Source organism: Anas platyrhynchos, chromosome 2, assembly GCF_047663525.1.
Source record: "Anas platyrhynchos isolate ZD024472 breed Pekin duck chromosome 2, IASCAAS_PekinDuck_T2T, whole genome shotgun sequence".
Taxonomy (NCBI): Eukaryota; Metazoa; Chordata; class Aves; order Anseriformes; family Anatidae; genus Anas; species Anas platyrhynchos.
The window spans coordinates 65,019,557-65,045,780 of record NC_092588.1 but is presented as its reverse complement, the minus strand read 5'-3'; the positions used below and the strand labels follow the sequence as shown (position 1 = coordinate 65,045,780).

Genomic DNA, 26,224 nt, shown 5'->3' with positions numbered 1-26,224 from the left:
ACTTGCCCTGCTCCTCACGTGCTCCTCATGGGACCCAACTATCCACTTACAATCATCTTCCTACAATCATTTACTACAGCTATCCTTTCCAGATGATGAACCAAACTTTACCTTCCTGGGATCTATCAATTGCCTTCTCCACACGTCTACTAAAATGTCTTTATTGTCCCATTTCTATAACGGACAAGAAATACAATTCTGGACTAGTAATATAAACTCTTCTTCAACCTTCAATTTAAGAGTCGTAATTAAGGAAGCAAGACCTCTTTTTTCCTACTAACTATGAAAGCAAAGGTTGTCAAAGTTGTTTTGCTTCCTGAAAACAAGGTATTTTCCTTTTGTTTTGTGTTTTCACTACAAAAAAAGGGAAAAAAAAAGTAAAATCAGGATCAGGCAAGCTCCTTCTATAAAAATTAGACTTTATTCAGACTTTTCCCCCTTTTACACTATTTGTACTGAGTCTGTACGTCTTCAAGCCAATGTGATCACCATTGCTACTGTTTTGTCATATACTAACCCTTTCAGCATATTATGCCATTGTATTTTCATATACAATATAGCTCACCAGTGTTTTTTCTCTTCCCTTCAGGTCCTAAAAATTGAGAATTTTCTATTCTTTTCTTCTCCCCCATGCTGTCTTCAAAAGCAGAGCAGTTTCTGCCACACTAGAATGACTGCACCTACCTTGGCAACTAAAATGTATAGGTGGAACCAGTTGTCACTTCAGCAGTTTGCAACAAATTCATTATGGCTAGACATTATTCTGGTTTACAGCAAACAAGTAGTTTTATTTTATAGAGACCTTTCATCCTATTTATGTTCCCTCCACAGAGACATATATTCTTCTTAGACAGGAGATCTTAAAAGGACAAGCCATTACTAGTGACAATGGGTTCAAAATAACGTCTAAACACAAAACCAGCGTGACTCACCAGCCAGCATGCCCTGGACGTTATAATACATGGTATTTTTTCACATATTTCGTTTACTTACTACATCAGAGTTCCCACTGCTGTTAAAATCGTGCTTGATCACTCTCTGTGGCCAGGCAGTTCTCATCTGTTCAGCTTTGCCATCTTTGTTGATTCGTGTTCGGTCAGAATTCCAAAGCTCAAAACTCGAGGGTGGTAAGAAAGGGGGTATCACTGCTTTCAGTTTATCGCTGGGCAGCCTGGTAAATGGAGCACTACTTCTCAACTGAGAGAGGAAAAGAAAGAAAGGAAAAAAGAAAAGAGACTCTTCTTAGAAAGCTAATTGGGAGCTAATGATGTAGTTTCAAAATCAAATAAAAAGATGGAGACAGATGCATTTAAAAAAAAAATAAATGGAAATGAAATATAAAAGTAGTATTTGTGAAGATGTACAATACATAATAGCAGACACATCCAGTGTTCATACTGGCACCAGTGAACAAGCTCGTTCATTTGATGCAACAAACACAGTTCATTAAGTGACAGAAGCTGTTCCTTTCTTGTCATTTTAGCAGGAATGTTAACAAGTAGTTTCCAACGAAATAACAAACAGGATGCTTGGTAAGGTTGTCTACTCTGAATTCCTAGATAAGACACCTAGAAATAGTGAACAAATATTTGTTCCTGCTCTATGTGTATTCTCCAGAAAAAAGAAGAGAACAACAAAAATGACACTGGGTCCCTGGAGTTCTGTCAGTCAGTCATATCAATATTTGCTCAATCTTTGTAAAAGAACACATAAAAAAATCAACAGCCAAACTTACTGACATCTCCAGGGAGTAAATTGTGGGGGAACTTAACGCTCCAGTGTAACAAAAGTAGAAAGAGAATAACATAAGCACACATCCCAAACTAAGTATTTCATGGTTTCCTCCATGATTTCTCACTTTCACATTGCACTGTGCTCGATGTTTCCCTCATAGCATACTTCATTAGCTGTTCAATCTACTTTACTAATTCATTACTGTTCGTACAAAGGTATAGACTGCTCTTTAAAAAAAGTTCTTGAAAACTTTACGTGAAAAAAGTATCTACCAAGTATCTCCCAAGAGCTGCCATACTGTACTATTTGAGGCACTTACTAGTCTACAGAACTACAGATGTACCACAGCTTGTCAGTTCCTGTTTAGTGACTACCGACAACTTATAGTTCTCTTTTTAATGGTTACTTGGACAGCAGGTTAAAAAACAAAAACTAACAAGAAACATGTAGCTGTATGATCTTATGAATTGGACTGAAGATCCCAAGAGCACTGCAACATACCATGGTTGTCAACAGTTCATCATTCTTCCCTCCTTTTGCAGTGTTTACACCTGAAAAAAACATAAATGAAATGTTATTGTCTACATGCCCCTGCTTCTTATTCTCAATGACAGCTTTTGTTTTCAAACATTCAACAGCTGTATCCCCTATGAGCACACACAAGCAAATTTTCCACTGAGACTTTCAGTTACCTAAATTAAAGTTAAGCTGATAATCTTATTTCACATCACAAACTGGAGGGGTTTTGCACAGAGAGCATAATTTCACCAGATGTGCTTTGCAACTTGGGTTTTTCTGATCTTTTGTCTCAGGTTTATTTTTTAACACAAACTGGTTGTCACTATAAAAAAATAAGTTCATCAAGAATACTAATGATTTTTGATTGAGCTGTTTCTCCTGTCAAATTTAATGGTGCTTGCTACAGAACAGTAACATTGCTACATTAGCATTTTCCTGCTGAAATGATGTTGCAGGTGTTCAGTACAGATACATGATGTGATTTTTCAGCTCCATTAAATTAAGCAAACACTAAATCAATAAATTAGAAATGGTATCATCTTGACTATCCCCATGAGAGTTCATTTCCCATCAGACAACTCTGGGTTTACCACTACCTTTGTTATTTGTGACCCAAGCTGTTGGAGCATCAGAGGTTCCGGAGGTGTCTGTATCACTCTGTGGTGCTTTTATGGTGGAATTTAATGAAGATTCAGGCCCATCAGGAAAAGGCCCAAACTGATTGGAAGAAAACCCATGGCGCAACGTCTGAGTCAGCTTCAGCTTGCGGAATCGATTGGACATCCTGCTCCACCAAGACTAGATTGAGAAGGAAAAAGAAAAATAAGTTCCAACTAAAAAAGGAAAAGAAAAGTACAATTAAGTACTCTTTACTGCAGTGATGAAGGAATTTTACAGGGAAACTACAAAAGAATGTTAAAATGGTTTGCAATCGTCAACAGAATTCTTCCCCATGGGTTGTATAGGTAAGATTCACCTTTCTCCTTATATTTCATTTGACAAAAAGCTTACAATATTTTTCTACTGTATCTAGAAAGACAAATTAGATAAAAACATTAGGACAATTTGAGTGAGAATTTTTTTGCAGCTACATGGCAATTACTTAATCTTACAATAAGCTTCCAACTTGTCCAACACTCTCTGACATCAATGAACTGGCATACATGTTTTCTTCTTTTTAGAGCCATTCACAAAAGTTTATCTGACCCACATGAAAGCCTCTCCTTAAGATTTTAAAAACTGGTGGCAAACTAAAAGAGTTCTAATAGCATTCCTATCAGAATCAAGAATTGCAATACATATTGTGCTGCTGTACAGATAAACTTAAACCCTTTCAGACTGGAGAGACTATAGACCGACAGGCAAGAAAGACCAGCTGTGAAAACAACACAAGCCTAAGGACTACTGCACCTGCAGCTTGCACCCATATAGGTATTGATTATGTGGCAATTGTCTGAGCTTTGCTCAAGAATTTATACAAATAGATTACAAATTTCTATATTTTTGTAGGCAGATGATATAAAATGCTTCAAGTATTCAGGATGATTACATTTTTTCCTGTTACATTTCTCCAGACTATACAAGACTTCTAAGTCAATATTAAGAAAACCCATGCAGGCAGTCCATTAAACATCATGTGGCTTGGAGGTTAATAAGTCAAGATTCTAAATATGTCCTGACTATTTCTTAGTAAAGCTACTTTGGTTTCTGGAACACTTTAAAAAAAATAAATAAAAAGATATTTTAAAATGATGGTATTTCATCAAGGCTGCTTTATAAGATACCCAACCCAGACCTATACTTTCCTTGTTTACTCTTTATTCTTAGCCATTCCTTCTCACCATATATATTCCCCTCTCTCCCTGACATTTAACATTTCTGAACTGCTTTCTGACATATCTCTTCCTAACTGTCACAGAGCAGAACTAAGTAATATAAATTGCAAACTTACTCTCCATAATTCAATCCTTCCAGCAGATGATCATTAAAAAGATTTTAAATCTGCTCAGAGCATTACTAATGGACAGAGTCCTCAGACCTCTCTATCTCTTTGGAGTCATAACTAATAAAGATATACACTACTTTCATCAACAAAGAGCTGGTGGAAAAAGAGAGACAAATAGTTCCGAGAAAGCAGTAAAAACCACATAGTTCAGCATTTATTCACCTTCCAAAAGGAACTGAAAGGACAAAAATCCATCTAGTATTAATATGGAGAACAGTGATCTTACAAAAGAACTTGATTGTACAACGTCATTTGCTTGTTACGGGAACAAGCTAGCTTCACTGGGCAAAAAGATCACTTCTCAGTTCCCCTCATCTTTGCTACTCTTTATAGGCTTCTGATCTGCTAACATAGGCTCTCACCACGAAGTACCTAACATGGAGTAGGTGAAGCCACTACACTACCATACAAAGTACTCTACTACTCTCTGGCATGGAAGGAAAGCTGGTAGAGAGGCTCATCTTGTCTTCTGGTGATCAGAGTAGGGTCATCTGAGCTGTGGAGCATCCAGCGTGTTGCTGCAGGAAGTTGCGGCCTACCTTGCACATGAGAGACAGAAGCTAGAACAAGGGGCTTTAAGCTAGATTGAAAAAGCCAAATAAAAATGCATCCATGGTTAAAACAGCATCTGTCAAAAGGCTATGATCTAGTAACAATGGGAGAATACAATAGTATCAGAAAACAGAAAAGAGGTGTTGCCACTTGAGAAATCTCTTATCTACTTTTAACAATATTAGAAAAGAAAGAATTAGGGAAGCACTGGAAATCTGTGTCTTAAAGCAACTTTATAAGCAACTTTATCCTAAAAAAGAAACTGAATGTGATAATTTACATTGCTCTGCTGCTGACATTGAGGGCACTGTTGGCTGAAAAAGCACCGGCAACAAGGAAAGAGGAAATAAGATCTTTGCGTACACTAAGGACGCAACTTTGTTTCCAAGTCCAGAAAATGGTGGGAAACTATTTCTACTACTACTTCTTAGTTCCTAAGTGAACCTCTAAGTAAAAGGGGTAAAGGATGAGAAAACAGTCATCGACCACACAGAATCACAGAATGGTTTGGGTTGGAAGGGACCTTAAAGACCACCCAGTTCCACCCCCCCTGCAATAGGCAGGGATATCTCCCACCAGACCAGGCTGCCCAAAGCCCCATCCAGCCTGGCCTTGAACACTTCCAGGTATGGGGCACTCACAGCTTCTTCGGGCAACCTGACCTAGTGCCTCCATCACCCTCTGAGTAAAGAATTTATTCCTAATATCTAAGCTAAACCTACCCTCTTTTAGTTCAAAGCCATTACTCCTTGTCCTATCCCTATGCTCCCTGACACTGAGTCCCTCCCCAGCTTTCCTGTAGGCCCCCTTTAGTTACTGGAAGGCTGCTATAAGGTCTGCCTGGAACCTTCTCTTCTCCAGGCTGGACAACCCCAACTCCCTCAGCCCATCTTTGTAGGAGAGGTGCTCCAGCTCTATGATCATACTTGTGGCCATCATCTGGACTTGTTCTAATACTTCCACATTCATCTTGTGCTGGGGACCTAGAGTTGAATACAGTACTCAAAGTTGGGATCTCACGAGAGCAGAGTAAAGGGGGAGAGTCACCTCTCTCGACCTGTTGGCCACGCTTCTTTTGATGCGGCCCAGGATTTGCTTGGCTTTCTGAGTTTTAAGTGCACACATTGCTGGCTCATGTTGAACTTCTTGTCAACCAACACCCCAGGTCCTTCTCCTCAGGGCTGCTCTCAATCCATTCTCCACCCAGCCTATATTTCTGCTTGGGATTGCTCCTACCCAGGTACAGGACCTTGAGCTCAGCCTTGTTGAACCTCATGAGGTTTGCACGGCTCCACCTCACAAGTCTGTCCAGGTCCTTCTGGATGTCATCCCTTCCCTCCAGTGTGTTGACCACACCACACAGCTTGATGTCATCAGCAGACTTGCTGATGGTACACTCAATCCCACTGTCCACATCACTGACAAAGATGTTAAATAGTGCTGGTCCCACCTAGAACACCAGTCATCACTGATCTCCACCTAGACATTGAACTGTTGACCTTGACTTTTGGAGTGCGAGCATCCAGCCAATTCCTTACCCACTCAGTGGTCCATCTGTCAAATCCATGTCAAATGCCTTGAACAAGTTCAGGTAGATGTCATCAGTTGCTCTTCCCCTATCTACAAATGCTGTGATCCCACTGTACGAAGCCAGCAGATTTGTCAGGCACAATCTGCCCTTAGTGATGTGCCTGGTTAACAAACTATTGAAATAAGCTTGCACAGATTAAAACAAAAAGAACTGATTACCTGGAGTAATTACAGACAACACAAACTCCGAACCAATATTATCTTCAAGGTAAGTGAAGAGGATGGAAGAAATTACAGAAGCAAAAGGCAAATACATTACCACACTTCCCCAAAGAAGAAAATCTGAAAATTTACTGACTAATCAGCTTAATTTAAAGTCACAGAATCAAAAAATCACTTAGGTTGGAAAAGACCTCCAAGATCATCAAGTCCAACCTAGCAAGGTTACTTTGCTGGATAACTGAGTCTATCACTAAACCATGTTCCTAAGCACATCACCTACATGTATTTTAAAGACCTTCAGGGATGGTGACTCAAGCACTTCCCTGGGCAGCCTGTTCCAATGCTTCACAACCCTTTCAGAGAAGAGATTTTTCCTAATATCCAACCTAAAGATCCCCTGGAATAACCTGAGGCAATTTCTTCTTGTCCCATCATTTGTTGCTTGGGAGAAGAGACTGACCCCCACCTCTCTACAACCTCCTTTAAGAGATAGAGAGAGATAAGGTCTCCCGTGAGCCTCCTTATCTCTAGGCTAAATAACCCCACTTCTCTCAACCATTCCTCATAAGATTTGTTCTCTAACTTGAAAGGACATCACTGAAAAAACTTTGTATGTACTCACAGCTCATAAAAGACAGCTGGCATAGGTTTGTCAGGAATAAATCACACCAAATCAATCTCTCTGACAGACTAACTGGTGAAGTGGCAGAAAGGAGGAGAAGCTGTAACATAGCTTAACATTAATAAAGCTTTTATCAATATTCCATGTACCATTCTCTGAACAAATGACAAAATATGCTTCTAGTAAAATTAGGAGAGGAAAAGCGTGATAACCAAAAGACACATTAACAGACAAATTACCAGCAATTTACTCCAAGATGAGTAGAGCATATTCAGTGGTGTGAAACGTGAGCTTGGAAATAGTCGTTAACAACATCAATGATGAAACAGCATTAATTTTGTACAGTCTGTGTAAGACATCCATCTGGACGGTTTTGTGAGCACCTTAGATACTCCAAATTACACTGATGAATTGACTTCAGGAGGTCATTACACTGATGAATTGACTTCAATTCACTGATGAATTGAATTCAGTGGGGGGGGGGGGGGCAAGGTCATATGTAAGCAGAAGAAATCAAGTGTATAAATACAGAAAAGGGAATAATAAGAAAAACAGCTGTACTGAAGAAAAAAGAAAATCAGAGTTCTAACATAGCACCAACTAAGCATATGTCCCCTAAGAATAGGTCAACAGTGTCTTACTACTGCAAGAAAATGGCAAATTTCACTGACCACCCCATGAGATACACGACTGTGAAAGTAGCTTTTGTACCCTGCCATGTAATATTGAGACCTTAGTTAGAATCTCATTACTTGTTTTGGACACCTGACCTTAAGACTAATACAGACAAACTAGAAATAGGAAGAAGTTTAGGAAACAGTCTGCAAACAAGGAAATATGAATACATTTTATTATTATTATAGAAAATAAAAGATTTAAGAGAATTTTCATCTTTTCTAAGTATGTATATAATTCCTATAAAGGTGAAGGTGGACACTGGTAACTGAAAAACAATTGACTTAATACGCAGCAAGAGAGATTTAGCTTATACCAAGGGAAAAAAAAACTGACTGTAGGAACAGACAAGCAGTGGAACCAGCTGCAAAATTAGACTATGGACCATTTTCATCACAGTGAGAGAAGAGAACAGAAACTTTGTCAAGGATGTTCTTGGCATATTCGTTCTGTCTCCTTACATAAAGACAGGTGGGCTCATCAAGTTCCCTCTCATTCCTCCATTGCTGCGATTCCACGTTTTGCCATCTGCACTGACCTAGACAGAAAATTTATGTACTGTCTGAGTGACTATAAATAGCTCACCGAAACCTTCTGGGCAATTTGTTTTACAGTCTTGGCTCAGCACAGAGGAGTTGTCCACATGGAAGCACCACTTCTACAAAGCCAAGGACAAATCCCTCACTTGTGCATTCTCCTCACGCACTGGTCTAAAACAAGATGTGTTTGATGACCCCAGTCACTCTGAAAATATCATTTTTACTCTGTTTATTCTCAGTATGGAGAATAAGATATGTAACATACTCCTGATCAGACAGAATAGTTAATAAAGCACTAAGCCATTTTGGAAGAGAGGGTTGTATTTGCTTTATAGATATGCACATATGCACACATACACAGAATTATATAGAATATTTCTGTTGAAAAAGTGCTTAAGACTTAACTTGCAAACTCTGTAATGTTTTGATGTTTTTCAACCAAATATTCCAACATTATATATGTCAAAATATTCAATGTCAGTACTCATATTTAAATCTTTATCAACAAATCCTACAAAATTGTTTTTTTCTAATTTTACCTCAAAATCTTACATGACCTCAGTTCATATATGACCCCAGCCTTGGACCCCTATCTGTGCAAGAGTTGCAATCTGACTTGCAGTTGATCTGCTTTCTGTAATGCCAAAGACTGTTCTGAAATCCCCAAGCTAGGTAAGTGCATTCCTAAATAGGCCCACCTAAACCAATACTGAAGTTGTATCATATTGAATAATGATATGAATTTTTTTTCTTTTTTTTTTTCCTTTTTTTTTTTTTTTTTTTTTAACAATTTATCATTGTTAAAATTGCAAAATCAATTTGAGCTAAAGTAGAATTATAAGTGGTCTTTAAAATTTGTGTCAGAAATAGCCTGGAAATTAGCATGTGTGTTTCCAAGATTCCAATTTTAGCATAACACTTATGCTAACAATGTGAGATTACAGAATCAAGGAAATTATGAGGTGTAAGATCATCAATGAATTTTCACCTAAACAAATAAAATCAGCAACAACAACAAAATAAGCTAATAACTTTTTCCTTCTTTTTTTTGAACACAGACAACGTAAGTCACAATGTCCTTGTTCAAATGGCACACACTCCTACTGTCTCCTACTGGATTACTGCCAATTTCTAGATAAGCATACAGTGTTCCAGTGACTCTCCAGAGGACATGTAAGCCTGAATTGCACCATCTTCCATTTTTCATATTAAAACCCCTGCTAATTTTTCATATTAAAACCTTCTTAATTTTCAGTGCCAACCTCCATTCATGGTTGAAATGAAGTCCACCCTCTCTCGTAGAAGTCTACCACTTCATGATGAATCTAAACCCTTCCTTTTTATTCTTCTTACAGTATTATGATGAAGCCTCTCAAGTCTGGGCTGTCCTGCACGTAGTCACAGTATTTTCAAGTACACTACCTGGACTTCAGTTTACTTCCTACATCATGCTTTTCTTCTTCTAGTGTTCACTAAATACCACAGAAGAAAAATATAAAGAACTACAACTGGAAATTCTACATAGAGCAAATATATAAACAGGCAACTTCTTACTTTGTTAGGAGATCCCAAACGCATCCACTCCAATTTCAAAGTAAAAAGATCTGCTATGAGTAAAGGAAAAGTCTACTAAAATTGGAGTACATTTGGATGATTTAAAATTAAGATCATAATGGAAATTCATTTCCAAACTCATGAATATAATACATTCTACTATTTAATTATGGCCTCTATTTCTAGGCACTGAAATGTGCTTTGATGCTGACTCTTCTTTAGAAGTCTTCCCTTTGCCTTGTTACTTGAAGAGAAAGAAAGCTGAATATCATAACACCAGGAAACAACCAGGAATTCAGAAGGGGAAAAATCCCCACAACTAGTTACATATTAGATCCAAAGTACTTCTTAGCAATGACCTTCTCTGCTTCATTCAGCAAGAGTGACTGAATATGTTTACCTTTAAACCTCCTTTGTCATCTGGCAGTATTGGGACATTTAAGGATTGCCTACTTCTGGAACAAGGCAAAGATGATCTGTTGTTGAGTTTATTCTTGTCTTTGTCTACTTGCATGCATGCTGATGCGAGTAACCGTACAAGTTCTGTGTCTAAAAGAAAACAAATTAAGATACTTTTTAGTCTGTTTTGCTTTGCCAAATCATGACTGATATGCTGAAACACCTCTCAAACAAAGCAGAGGAATACACAAAACTTTGTTTCTTGGCTTCTGTTTCCCATCCCTTCTCCCCACACAGTGGGCTGCAGTCTTACCAATGCTTCTCTAAACACATGTATCAGTAGAAATAATCATGCCATTCAGTCATGTGTGACCAAACGAACTGCCTGCTCACACACTTTGTAGAAGTTAAGAACAGTACTGGGATGCTCCCTTTTCTCACCTGATGCAGAAGAGAGCAGAGAAAAAGGAATATTCTTTCTTCAAGTGTAGGTTGCAGAAAAGAAGCTTGAAATTAAATCCCAAAAGAGAAAGGAGATGTTCAGCCTGGACAATGAAGGGACTGAAAAGACAGGGTAAGAAAAAATATAGAGTAAAAAAAAATAAGGAAGAAAAAAAAAAAAGGAAGAGGAAGAAAAAAAGAATAAGATGAGGACAGGAAAGCAAGAAATATTCTGTGAAACTGTATTATATACAGGATTTTTATACAGGAAAAGAAGGGCAGACAGAACCAACCTATATTCCCCTTGCTGAACAAGATGAACTATTCTGTCCTACAAGCAGCTAGTTACAAGAAAAACACATTCACCATTATTTATTTTCTAAAATTTTATACTATTAGTTACCGACTTTTGACAAAGCAAAGCTACGTGCTAGCGATCAAAAACAACACTGAGTAAATGAACATGAACATTCTTTCCATTAGCACTACTGTTTTTCAGCTTCAGAGAAAGCAATCTAGCTACCAGGCAAGTTTAATAATAACGTCCCAAATTAGGTAGGCTAAACAAACTACAACAAAATCTAAATGTGTTTCATCAAAGTCTCCTCAAAGCACACTGGCTTTTTCTAAAGCACTCCCATGACTACTAACTTGAATGCCGAAGTGTGATTTAATCTTAGCCTTTACAGACCTAGTGGGAGCTCCAGCCAGTTCACTAGTCTTGTGCTGATTGCACTTTCTTCGTCCTGTCCCTTAACTGCTGCCAAATGGAAACTTCCAAGTTCCAGTTCCTAGCTCAGCACTAATGACAATATCTAAGCCACCACAAGTAAGTGCTATTGAACTGGCTCCGATGACACAAACAACATTTTAGAACACCTTCAAAAACAAAGATAAAAGGACCACAGAATATCCATTAGCCCATAAATGTATATATGCATCTAAACAACTGATTAAAAAAAAAAAAAAACATTTTCAGGCAGTATCCATTCTTGGTCTAGTCTAGCATAGACTGCAGTCAGTATCTTGAAGCAAATTTAATGCAATTTCTACGTCAAAAGAGATGTGTATCTGGTTATGTTGCAATTACAAACATTTCCTCAGTGCTCTCTGAAATAACATACCTGGATCATTCAGGAGCATTATCAGGTCAAAAGCTGTGTATCCATTTTTCGCACGAAGATTGACGTCAGCTCCTTGATTTAACAAATACTTTACAACTTCTTTGTTTCTTTAAGGGAGACAAAAAATGCTTATGTTAAAGAGAGAGAGTACCTCAGTACTCCATTTCCATCCTTTTGTATCATTGCTCCTTAATTAACGATCATAGTTTTACCTCTGCAATAGTTAACTAAGTCTAAAATGTGTCCACAATTTATTCAAGAGCTCCCATGATTCCTTTGTCAGTCACTGTTTACTCACTATAAATCACAATAATTGGCATGCAAATAGCCTAAAAAGAACATAATTTGAATAGTCAGATTCTTCATCTGACCCTTTGGAAATGATCACAGTATCTGTTGCCAGTTTCCCTTTGAAAGGCCATTACTGCCTAGGGCAAAAAAGCAAGTGGGAATTCAAAGGTCACTCCAGAAGTCATCACACAACATCGCTAATGCTTAAACATAGCTTCATATTCAGAACAGAAAAAAAATCCATTTAATAAAACCCCAACTGACTGAAGATAATTTATGAACTCCAAACAGTAAATCAGTTAATTAGAGACACAAATTTCCTTGAGGTATCTAAAATGCAAAAGCAAATCAGCAGTAAACGATAATACAAACACCTCCTAATAAAAGCTCATAAAAGCAAATTGCATAAAAGGAACTCATCATCCCATTCCCATTAACCCCTCTCCTTTCTCATATACCTGAATAAATCAGCAGGACTAGCCTTGCAAATTAAAAACAATACAAAATAAGCAATGACAACAAAGCTGTGGAAAATATTTTTAATATAAAATTCCTCTTACACTGAGACTAACCCTGTATAAAAACAAACCCTGTCACACGTAAGCCATACTGAAGAACAATGTGCTTAAGTAGCAATAGTTGACTGCCAACTCTAACTCTGAAGCTGACAAAAAGATCTCAAACAGATCTCAGAAGTAATGCTCTGAAGTGATCTTCAATCTGAACATACTCCAGATAAAGTCAACCTAAAATGAAGAATGAATGTTCTCTCTCTTCTAACAAAAACTCTGCTTTATCCCCACTGTATTTCCTCTGAACAATTCCCATTACTTCCTCTTGTCCTTAAAAATGTGTCCCAACCTTCTTTCCAGTCCTGTATCTTCAGGGCACGCAGAGGGACTCAATCCTCTATTGGCCCTGGCTCACTCAGACCTTGCTTGATCCTTCCTTCTAACTAGAGACTGCTCCTAAGAAGGGGTAAGCTGAGATTCTTCTGAGTATAAGGATTTCCAGTCCTTGTTATCACAGACAAGAGCAGCGTCTGAATGCAGACAGGAGTGTCATGTATTTTGATATTGCTAACTTTATGACAGAGATTACATGTGAAATTCAATTTATAAAATAGCTTTTGACTACAAAAAAAAAATCATTTCTCAGTGGACACACTCCGGAAAAGTTAAATGAAAACTTCTGAAGAGAGGAATTGTAAGAATGGTTTTAAGACTGGCAAACATGGCACACAGAAAGGTGATTACACTGAATTTCATAACTCTGCGTAGGCTTACAGCCCTGATCTGGGGTGATGCTATCTTACAAAAGGTCTAAAAGCCATCAAAGACTGGAAGTCGAAATCTGCACCAAAGCTCCTAGTGCCTGCCTGGAGCATGAAGATTCCAGCGCTTACAGAACAAGACTCGTGTTTCCATATATGCCACTCATTTTTAAAATCCAAACATGTTTGGGTCTGTTTTGAAAAGCTGAGGGCATACTACGTGTTTTAGAAGATTAAGGCCAAAAGCCTCTACAATTCTTTTAAGAGCTGTTTCCAGAGTCAATACCAGAAAGATCTTTTCTATCTGGATGTAAGAAGAATGAAACCTCTTTTCTGTGAGACTCAATGAGCATACAACTTACCCATGGTATGTGGCCTGCATTAGTGCTGTCCAGCCATGAACATTATCCTGTTTGTCAATCTCAGCATTTTTCTCAACAAGGAGCTGGACAAGGGGCAGCTGCCCAGTCACAGATGCAATCATTAACGGAGATGCACCATCAACAGTGGTAATATTGACCTGGCTTGAGTCTTCATCAACTATTTCTTTAACCAGCTGAAAGTTGCCTGCAAAACAGGGATATAAAAAAAATCTACATCAGGAACACAGAACTGCTTAGCCACTGAATTAATATGTACTTTGATTTGCTGACAGTGGTCTACGTTTAGTGGAATTAAAACAGAAGAAATAAGGTATGTACCATTTCAATGTATATAGTTCCTTAAAACATTTTGCATATTAGACAATAAAGCAGTGTCAATAACGACAGACTTATAGGTCTGTCAGTACTACAGAACTGCAATTCTACAGCTTCAATCATTAAAGATAAGCATTTGTACCGATCTCTGTTTCTTCATTTCGTCAACAGATTTTCACTGGCTACAGGAAGCTGTGATATAAGCTGGAGGCACTGTTTTCCCTCATAGTTTTACATACCTGCACACTTATAGCACAATTCTATTACAAGAATACTTTTCTCAAATAACTACTAAGCCATAAAGGCTGTATAAACTGCAGTGTATCTCATGGGAAGACATGGGCAGGGAACTTTTCCATAAAATTGTCTGAAGATGAGGTACAAGGAAAAGCAACAATGCTGGGACACCGCTGAGATGACTGCTTTGTCGTTCAGCAGGACTAAGATCCCTATTGCATTTTCTTGGACAGAAATCACAGAAAAGTTACAATTCTAGAACCAAGGAAGGTGGGCACAAAGGCACTCTGAAGGTGACAGAGGTCATTCTTGCCCCAAGAAGGTAGAACAACGCCCTAGGTTATATCGACCCGTAACTCCTCCTACAAAGGTTGTTCGCTGTTTCTGAAAACCACGACTGATACAATTCCACAGCCTCCCAGGGAATTAGTCTATACCGGTGTTCAAACTTCTTATATTCAGAATGTTTTTCGTTGTTGTTGTTGTTTTGTTTTGTTTTTTAAATTCTACTTCTGATATTTAATTTCCAATGCAAAACTTCCCTACTCCTTCCTCAAGAGTAAGGCATCATTCCTGTCATCTTTTTTAAAAAGTAAACCTAACGTTCAAGTTTCCAGATGAAAGAGGCTGGCAGTCACCGAGTTCTTGTCTAGACTACAAAAAAGCAGTGCAAAATATGCCACCAAACACATTTTAGCTAGGTTGCGTTTCTTTTTTCTTTTCCTAAATCTTAATAAAGGTAGGAACAAGCACTTTTTAAAAATGTCTTGAGGTAGTCAAGGTCCATCAGGGTAATCCTAAGCAGAGGGCTTAAATTTGCCCAGCTCCCTTACTTTTTTGATGTCATATGGCAGACAAAAGCACGGAAGAAGGAAAAACGATGAATATGTACCACTGCAGGAACAGCGGCAAAAAGAAGCAGACTGTCAACTGCCACGCAAATGCAAAAATTCTCATGCTTAAAAATAAAAATAAATAATAATAATAAAAAAACTTCAAATTGTAAACTGCTTTATGGCATGGACTACCTTCAACCCACTCACTGGTGTCAGCGTTTTCCTTGGAAAGACAGAATTCCAGATAAACACTGCAGGCACTTGAATAAATGCACTGAAACTAGCATCCACCCCCACTCATCATCTAATTTCTTGGAAGGGGAAAGAAAAGCACAGACCTCATTTTCCATGTCCCAATTTAGTAAAAGACACCAAGTGGCTTTTTAAACACAGAACTGCATCACAAACTGTGTTAAACAGAAACCCTGGAACATACAGAGACTCCAGAATTGACTTTGAACTCTGTCCTGGACACTTCTTAACCTAGCAGTCTTCTTAAACAATGCTGCCATCCACAGTTGTGTATTCTAGAGGGAAAAAAAAAAAAAAAAAGCAGCACACTGACCAATATTCATCTGACTCCCCCAAAACTCCTTCCTATCCAGCTTTCATGTTTTTAAATCTCAAACTAAAAGTCACACAGGTATGAGAAGGATGGCTGAACTTCCTAAAACGTAGCTGACATGAGGCTTTCCAGAATAAGTTTTGTCAGCTTACATGTGAAGAATTGACATGTATGGCTGAACTCCCACTACTGCTACCTATCATCTCTTTCTTCCTCACAATTATGTCTGCCTATTTCCAGTTCTGTTAGCCCCAAAAGCCATAAAGTTTCTGAGATGGTGACTTACAATGCTTAGTTAAAAAGCAACTGTTTAACTGCAGTACCAAACCCTGGATTAGATCTCGATGCTAGGGCCAGGCTTGACCATATGAAAATACAACTCTGAATTTTCAATAGGAACGAACGCAATAAGAATAAAACTTAGAAGATAACTGTTGATTTAAAGGTGTGTTGCTGAAATCCATTTGGACAGATGTTGAGAAACAGTGGCATTTTCCTTCACAAAATCATCCACGTACAAATAAAAAAAGACACAAAAATCCATCAAAAGGGTACTAACTCAGAGTTCTCCTTCAGGCTGCAGCTCCCCACTGAAAGCAAGAAGATAAATCTCATCAGAGCATTCATGATTACGTTACAGGTAGGAGCAGGTACATGGACAAAAAAGGTAGAATGAGAGGTAGTTGTGCTCAACCCTGAAGTTCACTTATTCTACACACACACATCACAGTCCAGACGGGTACAGCCAGCTTTCTATGGATCAGGTTTTATTTGCCAGAGACACAGACAGCACAGCTTTGTTACACAGCACAGTATTACTACAGCCACAAGGCTGTATTACCAGCAGCTCCTCGCTGCCTGGGATGTCTTGGCCCCAAGTAAGGGAAGGCTGACTGGGGAAAGACCCTTATGAGACTCTCATAGGTCTCATGGGACACCTCTCACGAGTTCATAGGATGTAAGATTTAACCTCACATGAGAATGACTTCTTTCCTTATTTGAAATGATATTAAATAAATCCATCAACTCCTTTGCTTTGACTGTTTTCTTTTTTTTTTTTTTCTGTCCATGTAGCTAGGACCGCTGATGGTGAGCTACAGGTGCTATCGTACATATATACTTACATGGCAAAACACCAACTATGAAAGCAGGAATCAGATGAAGTTCAAAGACTGAACCTCTCTAAGCTGTCAAAGAGATCGCCAACGGGGTAGAGTTTCTGATCTCTGACATTATCAGCAACCTCAGCAGAAAGCGAATAGTCTTGTTTCCTAAGCCAATGCCATCAGATGGCAATACTCAGGCCAAACCCATAATTTCAGCACCTTTTCCTATGCTAGAAGATCCAGGAAAATAGGTAACCAGAAAACAGTTAGCCATTCAGCAGGAGTGCAACCCGTCACTGCTTGGATCAAATTTACATCAACAGGATGGCACTGGCCACAAAACAGATTTATCAATTGTGTGCTCTTGAAAAGTCGCTCCTACTCATGAAAGAACGTGCAGGATTTGAGATAATTGTCCTTTTCCTGAAGCAACTTTAAACAGCAATGAAAATGTTCATACAGAGTAGAGACCAGTGTATTTTTGCCAGTTTTATTTTTATACTTCAAGACTACCAGGAAGGAAAAAATAAATCATGTTAAAGGTAGCATGGTCTTGGAAACTACTAAACCACACCATTGTGGCATGGAGGGCACGACAAGGAGCTCATAAAGACTTTCCCATATCGGAATGTAAAAAAAAATAAATACAGAAATAAATGTATCTTTAAAATGAAAAAGAAAGAAAAAAGTAGTTGCATGTTAAAACAGAACACAACTCAGTTTCCCATGTTAGCAAACAAGCGTACTCTGTAGTTGCAAGAACCAGACATGATGGAAAAATCCTGTCAGTACTTACCCAGTTTCAAAGCATGGAAGATGTCAGGTTGCCTCTTTTCTGTATCTGAAAAACATAAATATTTCTGTTAAGAGTTATTTAAAAGGCAAAAAAAAAATCTAGTAAAATTTTATAGAAAAATATACAATATATAGAAAAATATATACATAAATATACTATAAAAGATGCTTGCACAGGCATTTATTAAGAACGAAGACAGCACAGATGTTTATTCCCTTTGGGAACAACGACTCACCTGTATGGCTCTCTGTGCAGAGGTAAGACTACACACTGTAACATACCAGTACTGCCTCTGCCTTTCAACTTCCATTCTGTATCAGGAAATTTTATTTGGAAACGTCTGTTTCCTGCCTGGAAGACTTAAATATCAATGAAAGAACCACAGCACAGTTCTGTGGTCTGGTGTAATTCTCTGTACAACAGCAAGCACTCAAATAACACAGGACTATTTGGGAAAGGGATTCAAAAGGAGTTTTGTAAGATGCTCCCTTTTTACTTCCTCTAGAATACTGACAAGCTAATTTTTGAAGGTCACAAAAATAATAGTGATGATTCAAAGACACAGGTTTTTTGTACATTAATAGAGATCCTCCAGCTCCCAGATGGTCATCATCTTAAAAAGAACTGTAATTATTACAACTGTAAGACTTTGAGTGAAGGATCTTTCATTCTACGTGCCTTCCCAGTGCTTTGAAACGGTTGGCAATATGTACAATGAGGAAAAAATAGTGACATATTTTGCACCTTCCACTCAAGCCAGAAAAACATATCCTCCTCTGTCTTCCAAAGCGTTACTGCCACTACAGAGCCAATGGGGCAAGCAGATTTGTAGGAAAACAAGTGACATTGAGAGGTCTCATGGGTCTGATTCTGTCATTTTTTGGTAAAGCAGAAAAGGTTCATGTTCATGGCTTGACTTCAAAGAAAGTCATTTAGAAATGCTGAACAAAAAACAGTTGCTGAAAAGCCCCCCAAAACATGAAAAACTCTTATTTTAAGACTAGGAACTAGAGCTGTGGGTCCTATGTTTTCTCCTAATTAAGAAACTGCTCTTATAGAAGGAACTATGTATGAACTCACTGTTGGAAAACAGATCTCAAAAGACTAATTGAAGAAAGGACAGGACTCTACACTTGGCAAAGTGCAAAGCCTGGAAGAGATGCTGCCTCAGGGAGCAGGAGACCACGAGGAGGTGCCAGAACACACAGGCAACACCCAGGCTGTCAGGGGCAGTTCTGATTTTGTTCCTGAAAACAGCCCATAGGAGAGAGATGCTTTCATTTAGAATGCGACTCACCTTATCTATATAGGGTCATGGTTAATGGTTCAGAAGACAATTTCCTTTTCTGCTGCCTTCCACAGGAGAGAAAGGATCTGGTTTTGTTTGTTTGTTTTCCCCAGGATATACTGATTCCAGTGCTAGAGGAGGCTAAAGCCATGGCTAAATAGTGATGCAGAAATTTATGTGGAATCTCAACATTTTTAACCTCCTCTCCATCCCAGTTAGTTACTACCTTACTGCTGATGGAAACTCGCCCTCAGCAGAGGTGGCAAGAACACTCACCTGCTTTAATGCAGGTCAGCTCCTCTAGTTTAAACAGACTTCTTCAATACTTTAAGTTGGATGATCATAGAAGACTTTCAATCAGCATCAGGCCAACTCTGCATGCGCAGAACTTACATGCAAATGCACAGGCAAGATATAAAGCACTGCACTAGCAAATCCCCCTGATGTCTGATTCTGCCTACTGTAAGCAACTGAGGTTTCTGTTAGAGGCTGATCATGAGCGAATGTCTTCAGTCAGACAGTTCTGCCTGGTAGCTTGGCTGCATGAAAGCCTTTGCTCCAACTTAACCTATGAGTCAATATTTGGGTGAGTTCAAACTTTCTCTAGGGCAGAAGGAAATGTCAGATTTCTGTTCTGAGTCTTAAAGTACAAGGAAAGCTTGACCTGCAGGAATAACACCCAATTTAAATAAAAATTAACAAGCTTTAAGTAGGAGACTGGGATTGTGGGTATGGCTATGCTACAGTGTAACAGAAAAGTAATTAGCTATGATTTGCATAAGCCTCTTTGGGTATCAACGTGGCAGAGAGCTTAGAGTGGACTAACATACCCTGCAGGCTTTTTGCCACCATGGCTGAATGGGTGGTAGCACCTGGGAAAGCTTCGTTTTAGGGCCAGTCCTACCCTTACAGTTCATAGTGAAAACTCTTGAGCTGGAAAACCAGATGCCTGCCTCACTGCTTTTCCAAAGCCTCTAGTTAAATCTCACCCAGCATCAGTCTGCATCATGAAGCACAAAAACCTCGAAGAGTCCCCACTCAGCCACATACAGAATAAGGCCTCTGTCTCTGAAATGACTTCCTGATGTTCAGATGTCCAACACAATGTCCAGACCAAACTGCCTGACTTCATGAACAGATTTAATACATTTCTGTAGTAAAGAAACACATTTCTGGAGAAGAAAAAGGAAGCAAAACCACAACAAAACTAGCATAAGCCAATCATAACATTATTCTATAGAACCTGACAGCAAGAAAAGCTAAGTTAACTTGGAAAGAAATTAGAGAGATATAACAATAAGTACAATTAAAAAAAAAATCATTAGTATTTGAAATGAACAGGTGACAACAGATAGGCTTTAACCTTTATCTTCAATAAAAATGAAAATCCTACAAGCGTGCATATAGAAAGCTGTCAATGGAATACAAATTTTCTTTGTAATTCAAAAAGAAAATAACTAGTAACAACACACAACACACTACTCTGTCCTTCTGGTTAATTATGTGGCACTGGACATATTGTTTGAGGCTTGATAAAATTGTAGTCAAAGTTCACTCCCATCTTCCGAAACCTTTGGATCATCAGCACAAGGTACTATATCTCTACAAAGATCTGGATTTCTTACATCCTTAAAACTCTCCTGGCTAAAGCTACATGACCACACATTCATTAACTGCACAGTCATAGACTGTTTATCTCTTCCCTTATCTCATTCAATGCACATAATGCATGCATAACAGTGCAGAATTAAAACCACCATATAAGCAGCATTTCTGAAATTCATTTTACTTGAGATTTGCATCAAAATGGTGTACTTCTGATCTAATTTTGTATGTAAATTAGCATAGTGAGTGTGCACGCTTGTGCATATGTGAACATGCACATCGATGCTTGAGTGGAAAAGGCTGCTTATAAATTTTATGAAGTTCTGAAATTAAGTATTCCCCTCTCCTTCAAGGATCAGAAAAGTAGAGCACATGATAACTTATTATTCATCCACATTAATACTTCATTTTCTTATACTACACAGTCTACTATCAAAGGGCTCTGAGAAGGTTTCACACCCTCTGAGAGCTTAAGGCCAGAAGAAACCACCAGATTAACCTAATCTGTTTTTCTGCATATCACAGACATTGTACATGACACATAGCAAAGACAATCTGATAATAAGTTTTAGAAAATCATTCAACCTTGATTGCAAGTGTCAGGGTTTCTACACCTCTTCTAAGTCATTCCAGGTCTAAACTTCACTGCAACGCATGCTGTCTTATTTCCCATTCAAATTCTTCCGACTTTGAACTTGCAGTTTTTTTCTTTGGCTGCTGTACAAAAAGACCCTCAAGTACTGGACACCCTGTCCTTAATGTGGAAGCTTCATTAATCACTTCTCTTAACCACCTCATGAAACTAGGCAGATGGAACATTTTTAGTCTCTCACTACAAGGCAGGTTTTCAAGATTTTCTCTTTTAAAAGTTTTCTCCAAGTTTGTGATATCCTTTCTTTGATATCCTATTCTCTTCTCTAATGTCTCTTCTTCAGGCCCCTACCAAGTAGGCCTTTTTTAATTTTCTTCCTAAATGAGTGCCTATCTCACATGTTTTAAAGGTTAAAAAAAAACAACACATTGAAAACATTAAAACATTTTAAAATGTTTTAATTTTTAAAATTAAATTAAAATTAATTTTAAAAAAAATTTAATTTTTTAATGCAGAATGGGAATTCTGATGTGCTAACCTGGAGGACACCTACTGAAGCTGAGCATTCCTGCCTCACAACCAAGATAGGTATACCTGCTACAACATTTTCAGCCTAGTTACAAATCTTAAAGAACCTGGTGTACATACAATGTAACACCTTCCATTTCCAAATACACAATCAAAACTCCAAGAAGTCAACACAAAAAACTAATGCTCCATACCTGCCTGGGGTCTAATCGTTGTGAGAGATTCCAGGTAGTCCTTCATGTCTTTATGTTTGCAGCCAACAGAGATTTCAAAAGGTGTTTTATGTAGTACATTCAGGTGATCGGGATTGGCACCCTTCTCCATGAGCTGCTGTGCCAAGCTCACCTTTCCACTAACAGCTGCCAGCATTAAAGGACTCCAGCCCATAGTCTTCACAGTGTAATTGCAATCGGCTCCCCAGTCTAGTAACAGATGTACCACTGCCTCATGTCCATGCTGAGCGGCCGCCATCAGTGGAGTGATATCAGGGAGGTCGTCTCTGCTGTTGTTAAGCACATTTGTGCTAAAATGGTCGTAATTGTCTACAAAAGCTCCAGATTCCAGCAACAATTTCACCATGCTGACATGGCCGCCTCTGGAGGCCATTGTGAGGACGTTGGCTCCCAACTTATTCTGTGCGTTGAGATCGGCACCATTTTCCAGCAAGATGTGAGCCACGCTTAGATGCCCAAACCTTGACAGAAAGAAAGAGGAAATGGAAAAAAAAGAATTAACACCTCGGATGGCAGAGGCTTCTGACACTCTGAAATCAGTCATACTCCAAACACAGAAAAATCTGTTACCAGTTCAGTGTTATTGATTAATAGAAAAGACGGAGATACTTACTACATGAGATGATGCCCACATCACTGAACGTGACCATGGTCACCTTACTGAAGGACTGTACCTTCCTAAATTGTTTCACATGCACCAGTGACCATACCCATAAAAAAGGCATTTGCACCACCTCTTGCTTTGCAGTTGGGAAAAAAAAAATCAACTTCCAGAACAGAAGCTGGCTTAATGAAGACAGGCAACTGTGATGTGCTCAAGAAGCTCAAAAAATATAGTGATTGGCCACTGCTGTCATAAAGGAAGCTGAACTTATCTCAACACCAAGGGTACCATATGAGCTCTCCGCATGCAGAATGCCTCAGGGAACGTGGACTCTGACACTGGTTTCACCAGCAGCACTGCTCTGACACAAGTTGACTAAGAGGCTCTGGTAATTTGTCAGTAAGCAAAAGACAATCATGCAAGCCATGTGTAGTGGTTTTACTCAGCTGGGCGCTATCACAACAGCTCTCTCACTCCCCCTCCTCAAAGGGAAAGGGGGAGAAAATATGATGCAAAGAGATCAAAGGTTGATATAAGGACAGGGAGATCACTCAATTATCATCACAGGCAAAATGATGATCATAGACTCAGCATAGGGAAATTAGGTATATATTTATATTGGTAATAAATGTTACTATATATTTGAGAAACTAAGAACACCTTCCCCTGACCCTTCACATTTTTCTACGTCCTCCCCAAAAGTGAAACAGGGGAACAGGGAATGGGGTCTGCAGTCAGTCCCTAAAGCTTTGTCTTTAAAGCTGCTTCTTCGCGGTCACTCCCTGCCCCTGCTCCACCTGGGGTCCCTCCCACAGGATGCTATCCCTCCCAAACTGATCTTGTGTGGGCTTCCCACAGGCAGCAGCTCCTCAAGCACTGCTCCCACACGGCTCCGTCCCACGGGCTCCATCCATCCATCCCCCAGGAGCAAACTGCTCCAGCACGGGTCCCCCACGGCTGGGCGGCAGCTCCCCCCAGACCCCCTGCTCCTGCGGGGGCTCCTCTCCACGGGCTGCAGCTGCGGCCCGGGGCCTGCTCCTGCGGGGGCTCTCCATGGGCCGCAGCCTCCTCCAGGCCACATCCACCTGCTCCACCGGGGGCTCCTCCACCCACGGGGGGGCTGCAGCGTGGAGATCTGCTCCGTGGGGGACCCATGGGCTGCAGGGGGACAGCCTGCTCCACCGGGGGCCTCTCCCTGCACAGCCCGCAGGGGAACTGCTGCTGCCTGCTTGCTGCACCTCCTGCCCTCCTGCTGCACTCCCCTGGCTGCAGGGCTGGTGCTCACTCCTCTCTCCCAGCTGCTGTTGCACAGCAGTTTTTCCCCCTTTCTTAAATCTGCTTTCCCAGAGGCCCAACCAGTGTTTCTCACTGTCTTGGCTCTGGCCAGCAACAGGTCCCTTTTGGAGCTGGCACTGATCTGACACGGGGCAGCTGCTGGGCTCTGCTCACAGAGGCCACCACTGCAGCCCCCTGCTACCATACCTCATACCTACACCATACCTCCAACCAGCTTGCTCACAGTGAGAAAACAGAAACCCTTTACCCCTCCTCAGTTGAGGAGCAATCACACACTTCAATAAACACTACATTTACAAGATGTGTACTTTTGCACTGCTTGTTGTAGCTGTCATAAGTTACTATATGCTTGTGAAGTATTTAACACAACCAAGCTTTGCTCCTGAAAGCTGCTTTTGCACTCTGAAACAGAACAAACGGTACTTGAGGAAATCCCCAAGAACACTACTAACCACTAACAGAGACACGAGACAAACTCCCTAGCTTCTTTCCAGCAAACATAAAGTTGCAGAAGAAAGTTTCCAGGGACTGTCAAGTTGCAATGAGTCTGCCCTTGTAGCCTTCACTGTGTCACTTCAGTAGATCCTGCAATCTCTGCAGATGTGATTACTCTTATACGTATACGCTATCTCACCAATTTCAACAGGACTAAACACAGCCAGAAAATTCAACACGTACGTAGTTTGAAACCTATGCTTGCACAGTCATACTTTCTTTTCAGCTATCCATTAAAAAAATAAAAAAAGTTCTCCCACTTTAAGCTTTCTCTCCAGGCTTCAATATTTATCATACATTTCAAATAGTAGCAAGTCATTTCTTTAAAACAATTAGAAGACTATGGTGATTTAGTTTATTATTTTTAGAGAACGAGGGTAAGGTTTTCATTAAGGAAAAAAAATCTAAGAATGTTTTTAGAGCTTTTTTTTTTTTTTAACCTTTGTAAAATAACAGAACTGCTGAACCTTGTCTTCCTTGTTCTTACTGGAAAACCAGCTGTGTGACTCATTCTTTGGGAACTTTCTGTGGGTTTTAATTGAAAAGAGAATGTTGACTTTCAAACAGACTTTTTTTTCTTCCAAGTATTTTAATGTGTTATGAAAGAAAAAGAAAAAATCTCCTCTCAATTAAGCACTGATTTAATCAAAGTAGAGCACTGCCCCCCAACCTTGCAAAGCGTGTAAACCCAGCGGGTATTTGTATACATCGAGATAAGCACAAACCCCAGCGTTAGCAATACTGGAACCATCCGCAGCTCTGCGGTGAGTGACACGAGAGTGGCACGATACTGAAAACAACCCAGCTCTGCCACTAATACCCAAAATAATGACTCTGCACATCCTCCAGCGAGCCCTTTGGGAAAACAAGGAAGAGGCGAGCAAAACGAATTGTTGATACTTCGTTCAATCCGTTTTAAACCGGAGGTGATTTTCCAATAGGTCGGGCTAAGAGAAGAAGGACAGAAACCAGGCAGGGGTTTTGCACAGATCTTCCCATGCAGAAGGGAGGATGAGCATGCAGCGTTTTGGGGTCCGGGTGACCCCCTGGCGCTTTGGGGCGCTGGCTTCACCCTGGCAGTACCAAGGGGTGCCCAGCTCCAACACCTCGATACCTGGGGTGGATGCCTGTGCACACCAGCCCCCGACAGCCCCTCCTGCCCCCCGGGGTGGGCAGCAGGTGGGTGCCCGGCCCCTCGGGGCGCTCTCCCGAGCAGGGACCGGCGGCTGCAGGCGGAGCCCCCCGGGTGGGGGTGAAGCGTGCGCCCCTACCTGGCCGCCTGCATCAGCGGGCTCCAGCCGTAGTGGTTCCTGCTCTGCACCGAGGCCCCCTTCCGCAGCAGGAACCGCACCAGCTGCTCGTGGCCGCCCGCCGCGGCGAACTGCAGCCCGGTGTTGCCGGCCTCGTCGGTGCAATCCACGGGGACGGCGGCGGCGGCGGCGGCGGCTGCTGCCGGGACCGCGACCGGCACCGGGGTGGCGACGACCCCCGCCGCCGCCGCCGCCTCCCCGCGGGGCTCCGCCGGCTCCTCGCTGCCGCAGGCGGAGGCGGCCGCCGGCTCGGCGCTGCCGCCGGGCAGCCCCAGCAGGCGCCGGGCGGTCTCGCAGTCGCCCTGCTCGCAGGCACGGAGGAAGAGCTGCACCTGGGGGGGCACCCCGCACTCCCCCATCGGCGGTGGCAGCGGAGGCGACGGCACCGAGCCTCGGCCGGCCCGGCCGCCCCCGGCCCTCGGCGGCCGTTGTGAAGGCGGCGGGGAGGAGGGGAGGAGGCCGGCGGGAGGAGGGCCTGCGCCGGCCCCTCACGGCGGCGGCGCTGCCGCCGGCCCCCGCGCCATCTTCGCGCTGCTGCCACACAAAGAGGCGGCC

At 40.7% G+C, this 26,224-nt stretch overlaps 1 protein-coding gene across 3 annotated transcripts in view; it reads right to left on the bottom strand.

The window, feature by feature from the left end:
* ANKS6 (ankyrin repeat and sterile alpha motif domain containing 6) overlaps positions 1–26,127 on the bottom strand; it is a 44,521-nt gene extending 18,394 nt beyond the window's left edge. Inside the window, exons 1-9 of one of the 3 annotated variants that reach the window (XM_072034871.1) lie at positions 25,631–26,127; positions 21,926–22,425; positions 17,719–17,763; positions 13,843–14,047; positions 11,917–12,023; positions 10,353–10,501; positions 2,850–3,051; positions 2,236–2,285; positions 994–1,197 (exon numbers count right to left, since the gene is read on the bottom strand). In XM_072034871.1, coding sequence (XP_071890972.1) covers positions 994–1,197; positions 2,236–2,285; positions 2,850–3,051; positions 10,353–10,501; positions 11,917–12,023; positions 13,843–14,047; positions 17,719–17,763; positions 21,926–22,425; positions 25,631–26,028 — 1,860 coding nt within the window. In that variant the 5' untranslated portion in view covers positions 26,029–26,127. The remainder of the gene's footprint in view (positions 1–993; positions 1,198–2,235; positions 2,286–2,849; positions 3,052–10,352; positions 10,502–11,916; positions 12,024–13,842; positions 14,048–17,718; positions 17,764–21,925; positions 22,426–25,630) is intronic. The other 2 variants (XM_072034870.1, XM_038174996.2) reach the window with 2 other exon arrangements.
* Between the last annotated feature and the right edge of the window lie 97 nt (positions 26,128–26,224).